The sequence below is a fragment of the Psittacula echo genome, assembly GCF_963264785.1.
Source record: "Psittacula echo genome assembly, chromosome: Z".
Classification (NCBI taxonomy): domain Eukaryota; kingdom Metazoa; phylum Chordata; class Aves; order Psittaciformes; family Psittacidae; genus Psittacula; species Psittacula echo.
Window position 1 is genome coordinate 98,512,104 of NC_137742.1, and position 12,949 is coordinate 98,525,052.

Consider the following 12,949-nt stretch of genomic DNA (forward strand, 5'->3'; position numbering starts at 1 on the left):
CTATCCAAGCTTAATTCATGAGCACCTTTCTTTTTTCCCTTGACTGTTCATCACTGTCTGATGTAAATGTTTCACAACATTTAACTTTCCCTTCAGATAAAGGAAAATATCTCTTCTATCTAAATTTTTACTTTTATAAAGCTGTCTAATTGCTGATAGCAGAAAGTCCAACTCTCTTAAAACAGCTGTTCCACAGTAACTTTGAATCTTGAACCTCAAGCCCATGGCCATCAGATTTGGAGAAGGAACAGGCTGCAATGATTTGTGCTCACCCTACTCTCCTTCTCTGAGGGACAAATTGAGAAAATATCTAGCATGTAAAGTTTCAGAACATGTGCTTCAGGAAAAAAAAAGGTGTGTTAACCCTAGTAAGAACTGAGCCCTGGAAAACTATTCTTCAATTAAAACAATTTATTTCCTGGTTCTTACAAGACCAGACCTCAAAATGCTTTAATTTGCTTTTACCCATTGGAAGGTCCTACAAATCCCAGGTATTAGCTCAGATCTCAGCATCTTGGGCAGCCAGAAACACTTTCTCCGCTTTCAGTAGGTGCTCTGTGTTCCTTCAAGTGCAGAGGCTGAAATTCTATCTGGCCTTTTAGTAAGTTATGTGTCGAAAGAAGAGGAGGTTTTGTCCATACCCTTGTGTAACGGTGAGCCCTCGTCTCTTCTGATTCTGACAAATGTCATAAACCTGTGCTACGTCAGTGGCCGATAAACCAGTAAAGCTTCTAAGAATACTTTGAAGTACTAGACTGAACACTTGTCTCTGAGAGTGCTCTTTATTAGGTGGCAGTAGAGGCAAGAAACAGAATGAATTCCTCCTGAATAACAGAAGTCAGAATATGAAAGAGGGAGGATAAGAAGATAAAAGTGGCAACCAGTTTTACTCCTGATAGAGCAATATTCTCCTGGTGCTTCAAAAGAATGAAAGGAATTAAGAGGAAATGATCTTGAATGAGTTAGAACAAGATGTGCTCCTATCACTTCAGAGAACAATCATCACTGATGTAAGAAACTCACAACCTCCAGCTAGCGAGTGCCTTGGGGGCAGGTCCTGCACACCAGGCAAGCTGGGCCATACTCATGTCAAGACCTTGGACTACACCTCTTCTCATGCCATGGAAAGCAGGCACAGTTATAGTGGGCAGATGGGGTGAACTGTTTCCTGGCTGGCAGCCCATATGTGAACCCCTTCCCACCCAGCAGACTACATGAGGAATGTTTACAAAGCAAGAGCTGCATCACAGTGGGGTCTCTTTCCCTCTGGGTCATCCCAGCTATGTAGCAAAAGGCCAAAATTAAACTCTGGAAAAGTATCAGAGGCAAAATATTGTAGGAGGCAAAACCCAAGTCCATGGCATTCAGCTGGAAAACAGTATAAAAAGCATAATGTCCAACCAAGCTTTCACCAGGAATGCAATACTATTGCAAAGTTGCAATTTTGCCAAAGTAATGAGCATGTAAAAAGTTTTGTATCATATTTTCAAACATTCATTATAAAGCCCTTCCTTAACAACCCAATAACTGAAGTCTGCATATACAGCCAAGTTATCAGACCTACAAATTTGGAAAGACCTCCAATGCTAGTCTACTTAACTGGATGCATTCCAGCATCTTTCAAGCCAACTGGCATTTGTTCCCAAATTTACAGCTGGCAAACAACGTCCTTAAACATTTCCAGTTCCTCAACAGAACTGTTTAATATCTACCTTTAACACACCAACCACCTGACTTCAGACACAACACTCAGCAGCTCTGCCGCAGGGCGCAGAGTTATAAAATTTACAGCTTCTTGAGCTTGAAAACCACAGACTCTGCGGCTGGAATCTGCCAGATCTATCCTGAAGAAAAAGAGCTGTGGCTTTTGCTTAGGGCACACGATGCTAAAACAATGGATAAATTGAATTCTCCTCAGCAAAGAACCTTTTTTCCTTTTGCTGCTAATTTTGATTTCAAAGCTAAATCAATAGATTTCCTAAACTAGCTGTGCATCTGCTCCTTTGTTTGAGATTACTTTTCTTTCCTGTGTCTATCCTAAGTTTCCAGTAAAATATTCCATTTTGCAGTGCATACTTTTAAAGTCTATCAGCATTGTTTTATCATTATTGACTCTGCTTTCAGGTGCTTTTTAATGTAAGATGGTTGTCTGAAGTTACTTGTGACACACTGGATTAAAAGAGATTAGTTTACACAATATAGAGCCCAAACTTTGAATCCCAGCGTCCACACATGCTAGCTTTGATCTGAATCTTCAAATTGCACCTACATTTCTCAGGTCGCTCCATGCCGTGTAAGTCTTTGCTAAGTTCTTTAGGTGAATGTGACAGAGTTAAGCTGTCAGCAGTGAGACCTCAGTCTGTGTGTCTGTGTGGAAGGCTGGTGCCAGCCTGAGCTCTGCTTGAGAGACCTAGAGTTGTCATCCACTGTGACTCTGGATGCTGCTTAAATATCATACTATCCAACATCCTAAGCCAGATTGCGATTTCTCTGTCTAATCAAGATTAATTCTACTTTTATGGATTTGCTCAGGTTTCAGTAGGATAAATTAAGCATGTAGCATACGATGCTGGTTGAAAACTGTTTAAAAAACTTTAAACCAGGACCCTTAAAGGATTTTTATTGGATGGGATGCTGGACAGTGGCTAACATCAGGAATGTCAAAGCAAAGGGAGAGAAAACCTGCTTGGAAAACACCTATAAAGGAAGAATTACCCATTGCTTACTTAAACCAAACCTTAAAACAAAAGGGGCTTTATCTCTTCATTATTTCTAAAGACATTTTAAACACAATCTTAGCTAAAAGCTTTTGATAAATGATTGTTTTTCAAGAAAGTCCACTAAGGTGATTAAAAGAAAAAAGTTAAAAAATAGAGTATCCTTGAAAGGTCCTGTATGATCTCATTTCTACTTCAGCTGTTTCAAATTTATCTTCTGTTGTTATTGTGTCTCCGTTTTTGGTACTGTTCACATGTTAAATGCACAACCTGAAGGGATACTGTCCAGCTAATCTCTCCTCACTAAAGGAGAACCCTTTTAGCCGCTGTATTGAAGCCACATCTGTATCTTATAACCACATTCTAGCTCTCTTTAGCTTACTTTCTCTTTAGGGGAAATCAGTACAAATTTATCATCTAGTAGCTAATAATAAATGCAGTGCTTTATAACTGCAACTTGGCTTTCTCCCAGTGGCAGCTACATCATCTGTAAGGTCATTCCACCTGGCCTTCTTTCTCTTCATTCCCCTATTGATAAAGAGGAAGTGGTTTAGTGGTTTTAGTTAGACATATTCCTGCCTTGGAGCTCCATTCACCTTCTCTTCCCATGAATGTCTGTTTCTCTGCAAGCATCCTGTCCATCTGTTACTTACTGCTGTCCAAATAAATGTTTTTCACAAAGATTTCACAATTTCTTGATTCCACCAAGTCTGAGGTAAACTTCAATGAAGATTCAGATTCTACCTCACCCTGAAAACTTTACAGTGCTTTCTCAAATCGTATTTGACTTCCCAAATCAGTCAGTTCTTCATCCATTTACTGATGGAATGGAAAATTAATTTTATTATTTATTAATTATTTATTATTTATTAAACTCTCGGTGTTTTTACATTAGCTTATCAGTCCCTGGTCACACAATATTAGTCATGCCCACACAACAGTTCAGTTTCTTTTGGCCTTTTAGAATCTTTCTCATAATTCAAGTCAGCTGTGGAAGGTGACTAAATATCTCTACAAGTGGATGTCATGAGTGGACCCCATGCGAGTTCTGTATTGCCAAAGCCCTGTGAGGGCAGCGTCCCTCATGCCCTGCTAGCCTCTCCTCAAAGTACTTTCAGCAGTTAGAGGTGCCCACTGAAAGTCCTTATTTGCAAAGCTAGATAAATGAATGATGAATTTGCTGTTTGTTTATCATTAAGTTAAATATTTTTCAGAATTATTTTCAGAATATTATTCAGAAACAGAATATTTCAGTTAACAGAAAAACACTTGTCAGGTCTTTAGATTGAAAGTGCTGACCTTAGGTTAACTAGGATCAAAAGATAGATAAATGACCTGAATATATTCAACTACATTAAAAAAATATTCCAGTGTGTTTCCATTTAAGATGAGAAGACTACGCTACTGAAACCATATTTTAAAAGCCTGGTATTAATTTCTGATGCTGAAGTATCATTTAACTATCATATTTCTACCCCATTGACCATTGTCTGTTATTTCATCTAACCTGAATGTGACCATTTTGGGAACTGCCTTCTAAATCCATGATTATTTTTCATTCCAGCTTTTACTGGTTTCTGCAAACCCACAATCACCAGAGTATCAATACTACTTCAGAAGGATGCAGATACACAAATCCTGAAGGGCACTGGTTTACTGGTTTTTGCTCTCCCTTCCTCTGTGAAATTAATTCTTGAATGATCCAGAATGGCCTTAGAAGAATTCTAAAATCTCATCATACGTTTAGCCTTCCAGTAGCTGTGCTCAGGAAATACTAGTCCCACACATTTAATCTTACATTCAACTCACAGCGTTCTCCTCAGAAAATATTTGGCCGCTGTAGCTTATATTTCTTCTCCCACAACCTAGTTAAATTACAGATTCACTGCCCTTGGTCTTCTTTTGGTATGACTTGGTCCCATAATTACATACATAGAATATATGTAAATATATATATGTGTATTTATTTTTTTTTTTAGAAATTCCAGGGTAAATAAGAAAAGCTCTTTATCAGTCTTGTCTCACTAAATGTACATGCTTAGCTGAACTATTGAAAACCCTGATGGAAAAACAATTGTGTGGAACATTCTGTACAGTAAGACAAAGCATTTTGTAGAACTTGCAAGGCTGAACTTGCACTATGCAAGACAGTGGGGAATTTTAAGACTTTTTTTCTGACTTGGGCTTCCTCCTTCTCTCTTAATACATGCTTCAGATGTCTCTTTCAAGAAAATACTTTGGAGAATGACTGCATTTCAAAGGAAGTGATTGCCTTGAGCACAGATTTCCCAGACCTGTCTGGACCCATACCTGGAGATAACCAGTCCCATCCTCTCCTGTGAGTGTTGCTCAGAGGACGTGCAAAGCCTGAACGTTCTGGATATGTGCAGGCTGATTTGCGCTCAGAAGCACAGTGGAAAACCTGGACCATTTGAGTCACCACAAAAACGTCTAGCAAAACTATGACCACAAAACTGAACAGGCACAAGTGGTGTTAATCTGTCTTTCAAATCACAGTGGAATGGCAATAAATGCACCTACAAAATCTTGTATTTTCTGCCCACCTGAATAATAAAAGTTCCTGTATTTCTGCATGTAATTCATTCAGTTGCTCAATACCTGCAGTGTGCATCTTTACAAGGGCTCACACCGAATTCTTGGGAAAAAAACCCCAAAACTCTAATCTAGAAAATAAGTATTAAATTTCTTTTGGAAACAACCTAATTAAAAAATTATGAAAAAATATCTGAAGACTACAGGAAGAAGCCGAACCCTGGAAAGATTTACTTTACTGAAAACCAACTGAATTAGATAAAAAAATGCTGGCAGGACTTCTTTTTGTACGCTGCTCTGAAAATTATACAGGAGGAAAATATAAACAAAGCTACAATATAGTATGCTGAAACACTCCCTTTTTCAGCTATCAATTTCTGGTATTTATAGTCAAAGTAGGATTTGTTTCATTATTACTGCTGCAAATAGATCTTCAGCAATATGCGTATTTTCTCATAAAAGCATATTTCTTCAGTTTTCATTGGCATTTTTGCTGTTTACAGTTACTGGTAAATCATAAATAATGCAGATCTCTGAACACAGAAAATGTCGCATTTTTTCCAGAACTCAGGTTGTTGAATCTTGCTTAAATTATTGAAAGGAAGAAAAAATCTTAACCACAGCTCATAGATACATATAATTGGGAATACGTGACCGTAACATTTGCAGACATTAGAATCCCTAGTTGCCAATGCCAGTGGTGTAGGTATTTCAATAAAAATACAAGGGAAGTTTAAATAAGCTCTCAAAGGAGCAATAGCCTCCAGTTAAATGTTAAATCTTAATAAAACTGTTTAGCATAATTTGATAGGATGAAAATAGAAGTGTTATTTGGCATTAAAATTTCTTTCTTTAATCTTTATTCTGCAAAGTATGTGCATGATATGCAGCCAAGCAAGTCATCTTGCAGGATATTCATTATTCATACTTTAGCTCTGTAATAATATAGTTTAATCTACTTTGTATTATGACAAATAAGATTCCTGAAAGTTCAGTTTAACATTTCACAGTATTTATACGTGTGCCTGTTTCTTCAGTGTAAGGCTATTTTAGAGATGTTTTGCAGATGGGAAAGTGTGTCTGTAACTGGTAGACCAAACTCTTCCTTGGACTAAAGCATCCCTATGCACATATATACCCAAACTGAAAATCCTTTTTACTCAGAAAAAATGTTTTAAAAAGCACTGCAAATTGTCATCATAATTTGTAAAAATACACACCCTTATGTCAGACTGTCTGTTCTAAAACATGCGTTCATCCTAAAGTACTTCAACAAGTGTGCATGGTCCATGAGCTTCAGTGGTTCTTAGAGATACATTTAAGTGCATGGCTCAATCTGTATGGGTAGCAGTAAGGTTCTTCAGTATTCCAAATAACACTTGGCCGAGTACTTGTGAAAGTTTAAATACTCCTTGATGAATGTATTTCATGTCACAGTCTACACTTAACTGTCTGTCTGAGTTTAATGAAACAAAGCTGCCTAAGGGAGACAGGGTGTGGAGCTCTCAGCTAACCACTCCTGCTACCTCCTGCAGAGAGGTGGTGTTCTGTGGTGGGGTGAACAACTGCATGCTGCTGCCTCAGAGAAGGGCACAAATGCACATCACAGAAAGCTCTGCCTTTGATAGTGGGTGACCAGAGTGGTGCTGGAAGGTGTGAGAAAGAAGGAACTGAATCTCTTCTAGGGAGGGCTCCTTCCTTCTCACAAGGAAAGGTTTGTCAAAGCAGACACAATGGATCAGTTACAAAGCCAAAGATCTGCTACAGCTTTCTGACAAAACAGGCAAACTAATGTGGCTAACAGGAACTTGAGCAACTGAACCAGAAACAGCCCCTCAGATGTTCTGATGCATTTCAAGAGAAAATCTAGTGAAGTAACTCAATGCAGAAAGGGATTTTTCTTAGAACAGAAGTCTTAGTGACCAATCTCAAAATTGTAACACTGGAAAAAACCACATAAGTACCAAAATAACTTTCTATGAAATATAGTTTCAACACAGAATATCTGTTAGACAGAGTAGATGATACAAATTTGACTGGGAGATAAGCATATATAAAATTCATTAGTTCAGATGCTATCACCAATCAAACTGAACCGATAGAAATTACATAGGAGCCTATGTGTGGTACTTCGACCATGTCCCAAGGTAGATGTTAGACTGGCTACACGCACCTGCAGTTTCAGAAGTATTATTAGAAGCTGTTAGCATTAAGCCTTGCCATAATGTCAGATTTGACTTTTACATCACTGAATTTTATTGTATACCATTTATGGGATGTGTTTATAATCTCTATAGCCATTATGCAGCAAAAGAGAAATCATGCTATATGGTGTGGTTTATGCACCTTCCTTTTCACTGAATTTGTGACAGTTTGATAAACTTCAGACCTTGCTAAGCTAGTGAAACGCCTTTCCATCTAGCATGACCACACAATTAAGTCTGAATACTGTCATGACTCAATGCTATTCTTTAATCTTGCCGAGAGCTACAGTGCAGAGCTCAAGCTGTCTTTACTAATTCTGTAATAGACATCAAGGGAAGAATAAACAGAAGAAAGCTTACTTCAAAGACCAGCGTCTCATTAGTTGGTCCTGCTGCATATAGACTCTCTGGATGGTTAAAGGAGCGTTGATAATCAAAAACTGTTCCAGCAAAAGAGAACTTTCCTGGCCAGTCAATTGTCCAGTCTCCTGTCAGATAATACTTTTTACCAAGGTTGCGCACTGCAAGGTAGCTGGTGGAGATCTGCATTTCATGGAGCTGTATACTGCGTGCTCCTGCTGGAATAGTGACCACAGCATAGTAGTCTGAAATAAAAGAAGCAACATTTTTGCAGTTGTCATACAGGTAGAGATGGTTTATAATTGCTTAGCCAGTTTGCAGTTTTTGCAGTTTAGAAGAGATTGAAGATAGCTGTTCTGATCCGCCAAAGTTATTCTGTTTCCACGAGAAATCAGTTCTGATTTTACATGCACATCCCCCACCATGCAGCCTGTAACCAGAGTAATTCTGACTTATTTCAGTTGTTGGTGATTAAAGACAAGAAAAAGCAAGTTCACCTTAGAAAAATGCAGAATGGACTAATGGCAGTATGACTGCAGTTGTTTTACCATGTTTCCCCTGTAGCTGCCTACAGTAGTTGGAAGGTACTACTTCCATCATGGACAAGTGTTTTTGGGTGAGGTGCACTGGGATGCAGAGAGCTTTCACAAAGCCCTGTGTACCACAGGATCTCCCTGGTGTAAGTCACTGAATCCTGAGCATGTAGAAATCTCACTCCTACAACCAGATGAGATCGTGCTGATGACCTCCAGCACACACTGCACACAGCTAATTTCACAGAGCATTCAGTTTAGGTTATCCTTCTGGCATCGTACATTTGTATCACTATATCCTAAACAATGCCCTGTATTACGATAGTAGTGACATACCTTATGATCAACAGTAAATGGATCTTCAAAATACTCCCATGGGTAAAAAAATACTATCTGCATTTTATGCCTGAGAAACTGCAGTACAGTAAGATTATTTCACAGGAAGCCTGTGACAGTCCACTAAAGGAAAGTCCATCTCCTAGCAATGGGATCATCCACTGAATCAGCTGGACAGCTTCCAGCAACTTCATTTGAAAATGGACATGGAAATACTGTCATGTTTGGCATTTTGCTGTGTATCACTTTTTATACAGTCCCATCCCAGTCAGAGCTGTTGACAGCTATTCATTCAATTGCCTGAATCCTAACATCTCTTTTAAGAGGAAATTCACATGTAAAGGGAAAATGTGGCTTAAGAAACATGAGGAATGCTTGTAAATTAACTAACCAAGACTTATGCTCATAGCTTTCTTGTTACCAAGAAACAGGAGAAATGTGAACTTTCCTCTCACTCTCCCTGTGATTTTCAGTTCACATCTGGACTTGTAGCCACTGCCCTAATGAGCAAGGAGTCATATTTATTACATGGGGATACAGCAGAGCAATGAATTGATGATCATGTGGAACAGCTTTCCTTACCATTAGCTTTGTGCTGGATCAAGTACTGGCCTTTAAAGAACTTGCATGTTGAATTATCTCCTTTACAAACTCCACAAGCATCCAATACAGCTTTGGAACCAAGTTCATGATCACACCCTACTTGCTGCAACCAAAAGGCACAAGTGAAGGACTCAGACACAAGGGAATTTAAAGAAACAGCTGCATTTTCCACAAAGGAGTCAACTGCCCTCTCCAAAAAAAAGACATTAGGATTATAAGAAACTTAATTTTATCTTACTTCACATATTCCATCAATGCAAACATCATATTTATTTGGAGAACATGGAGTTCCATCCTTCACTTTGCTTGACATTGCAAAGAAAAAGTCAAAGTCTTCAGCTGTGCAGTACAATTTACATCTATCTTCCTCTAAGGGTAAAAACCAAAAACAAAGAACAATACGAGAAAGTATTAGCAGATCTGCAGCACAGTTTAAACAAAAGTCAAAAGCACCCCGCTATTGTCTCTTCCTGCATCCTAGATGGCAAGCTACAAGGATTAATTTTGTGTGGTGGCATATTAGGACCTGAAGATGGGCAGAAATACAGCCAAATGCAGTAGCTTATATTATGCTGGTTTAGAAGAAAAGTGAGTTTGACTGTCAATCAAATTCCTTCTTATATATGGACAGTATGTTATGCTTATAAACAGCATAACAGATTAATTCTACATAGACAAAACACATCATGCAACTGTATATATTGTCATAATTGCTGAAATACACAATTTTAATACAAATAGTACAGGCAACAAATAAAACAGCGTAACAAAATTCTGAAGAACACGAAATTGGATTCAAAGTAGTGACCTATTATTAAATAAGCAGCTGGACTGTCTATAGTACTTTCTGCAGAGGCAAGGCATCTGTAGCAATTCTGAAAACCAGATCATGCTTTCAGGGCTGTAAATGGAGATCTTGGGTTAGATATTGAAAAGCAGCTAGGAGCGTAAGGACAGGCCTCTTCAAGTTCATGGGGACATGTTTCTTTGGAAAATTATGCCCTTTGTCCCTGATTTTAAGCTCCTATTTCTTCTACTAAATGCAGCCCCTACCTTTAAAACCAACATAGGCTACCTTAATTTCTATTAAAGAAGATGCATTATTCTCCCTATTATACATCCATCATCGCTACACACTGTGAAACTGTATTTCCTCTTTCCTCTGTTCACATTGACTGTTATGATGTAGATTTCTATATACCCATAAAAATGTCTGCAAAGACTTTTGGAGAAAATATAATCAGGCTATGAATGAAAGTTACATATATGTTTGTGTCTACATATATATAATTGTACACAACACTATCAAATCCAAATTCGTGCAGATGCTAACTGAAGCAGCTACAATGTGACATAATTCAGCCACTTTTAATCTAGTAGTAGCAACTGCAGCTCTAAACTGTGATTTCAAACTGCAGAAATATTTGTTGTATCAGATAAAAATTAATACTGATTGAAAATATTTGCAAAATTAGGGTGTATAAAGTAAAAACAAACTTTGCTTGTACAAAAGACAAGAAATAGCTATTGAGAACTAAACTTTATGAAGATGTCTTAGTAAAAGATGACTTCAAAAAACTTTTTGCCAGTACATTGTTTGTTTTTCCAATTCTCATGGGACTATACCAGCAGAAGAGTCAAAAGGTTGATTTATTGGTACGTTTTGAAATCTGAGAACATTCCAAAGGAAGGAAGATTCTGGAAATGTTATTGTGGGATCTTGCATTTCCCAGGCTGAAAAATCCATGGAAATTGTTTTGGTTTGGGTTTACACTAGCCGATACATAATATAAAATGAAAGAGAGAGGTAGCAACAGCCAAGGAGTCATGCTGAGGACAAAGATTCAAATTCACAACCGAGATAAATTCTGCATGTTCATACAGGCAGTATGGCACAGGAGGCCGGATTCAACTGTTCTAGATAGCAAACATCTCAAATAAGCCAACTGAATTTCTGTTTGCTTACATCAGGGTGATATTTGCCCAAAGAATATGGATGAATTGAAGCTTATAGCTCGCTTCCTGAGATTACCTCTGACCATCAGAGCAGTGACGTAATTACCTTCTACTTTAGTATATGGCTTCCATTTGTAGTACCATCCCCGAAAAGGTTTGCTGTTGTACTCTGCACACTGCTGGGCACGGAAGTCCAAGCTGTTTGCAGGACACGACTGGTGGTTACAAAGCTGATAAATACGACTGGAACCTTGGCAGAATTTGCCACCATACTGTGGCCTGTAACAAAGAAAAAAACTTCTTTTGCAAACTCTACTTTTTGTGTGATTGGCATGTTACGTGTATGAGAATACAGAGCAAATGAGAGGATATATTGTCTTAGGAGATCAGTATTTCTTATATGTCCATTAATTTTCATGGTTCTTAAACCCAAGCAAAGCAGTTGCCATGAATTATCAACTTGAATTACTGCAAACTCAGCAAAGATGCAACCATCTAGAGATGAATCATTTTTTCACTAATTTAAATTTATAGGGCTATTCTGTATTGGCTGATTTCAATCTTGTTATGCAGCTATTTATACCCTGCTGTAACCCAGGAATGAACATGTGCAAAGAATTACCTATCACAATAAGAGTTAATAAAGGATAACATAACACTGATCAAACATAAACAGAACGAATAATTACATTTGGTTGTTCATGTTTTGTAAATCATTTTGAAACAATGTGCTTTTAAACAGTCAAAAGAAACAAAGACTGTGCATAGTTGTCCTGCTGCAGGGAAATGCCAGGATTCATGGATAACTTCAAGCATGTCACGTTCATTTCAGCAAATCTTACCTGGGCATTTCCCTTAATTTTGGCCAGAATGAAAAGAGCATGTGCTATTCCTTTGCTAGTACCTTATGTTACCAAAGTATCAGTTTTTTAACTATTTGGTCCATGCACACTACTGTAAAACAATGTAAAATGTAAGAACTTCGTCTTTTTCAAGTGACTGAGAGGTCTCACAAGCTGCTGAGAAAATTATTCTCTCACTTCTGTATTCCTTATGGATCTGCACAGGAATTCACTGGTGTTATTTTTGCAGTTTCACAATGCTCAGATATACATCTGTAAGTACTGAGCCAGGTCTTCAAAACACCACATTCTAAGAACTGTTTGTTAAATTACGCAATTTCTTGCATCAAGTGAAAGAAATGTAACAATGCTGCAATGCTACACTTGCACACATTTAGCTAATGAGTTTTAACAATTAGGGAACATACATACTTGGAAGATAAACTGTGATCTTTCAGTGGACAGTTTGCCCATTGTACACACACATTAAGGGAAAAATAAGAATATTATAAAAGATATTGAATAATAATATATTAACAATAATAGTTTATAATAATAGTATAAAGGATGCAGTTCCAATGTATTGTTTGTTTAAATCCCTAAATACTATGTTACAATGATCCCCCATAACATGTATCCCATGCAGCTTCTCTTGGCATGCATCTGACTGGAGTACTATGGAAACAGCTTGGTGCAACATGGAAGACAAAATCCAGGTGCTTTTCCTGTTTGGTGTATTAGCAGGTTTACTCCTCGTACGTCTAAACTTCTAATAAAGTTGAAGCTTACGGTTTATGTTTTGAAACAACTTTGAATGTACACAATATCTGCCTTTTCCAGAACTG

At 37.8% G+C, this 12,949-nt stretch overlaps 1 protein-coding gene across 2 annotated transcripts in view; it reads right to left on the reverse strand.

Annotated features, from left to right (window-relative positions):
- The window catches only part of ADAMTS18 (ADAM metallopeptidase with thrombospondin type 1 motif 18), a gene marked incomplete at both ends in the record, with an annotated part of 73,985 nt that overhangs the window by 16,398 nt on the left and 44,638 nt on the right, over positions 1–12,949 (reverse strand). For both annotated transcript variants that reach the window (XM_080637774.1, XM_080637773.1), the window contains 4 exons: positions 7,835–8,079; positions 9,286–9,409; positions 9,545–9,675; positions 11,369–11,541. In XM_080637774.1, the coding sequence (XP_080493900.1) occupies positions 7,835–8,079; positions 9,286–9,409; positions 9,545–9,675; positions 11,369–11,541 (673 nt within the window). The remainder of the gene's footprint in view (positions 1–7,834; positions 8,080–9,285; positions 9,410–9,544; positions 9,676–11,368; positions 11,542–12,949) is intronic.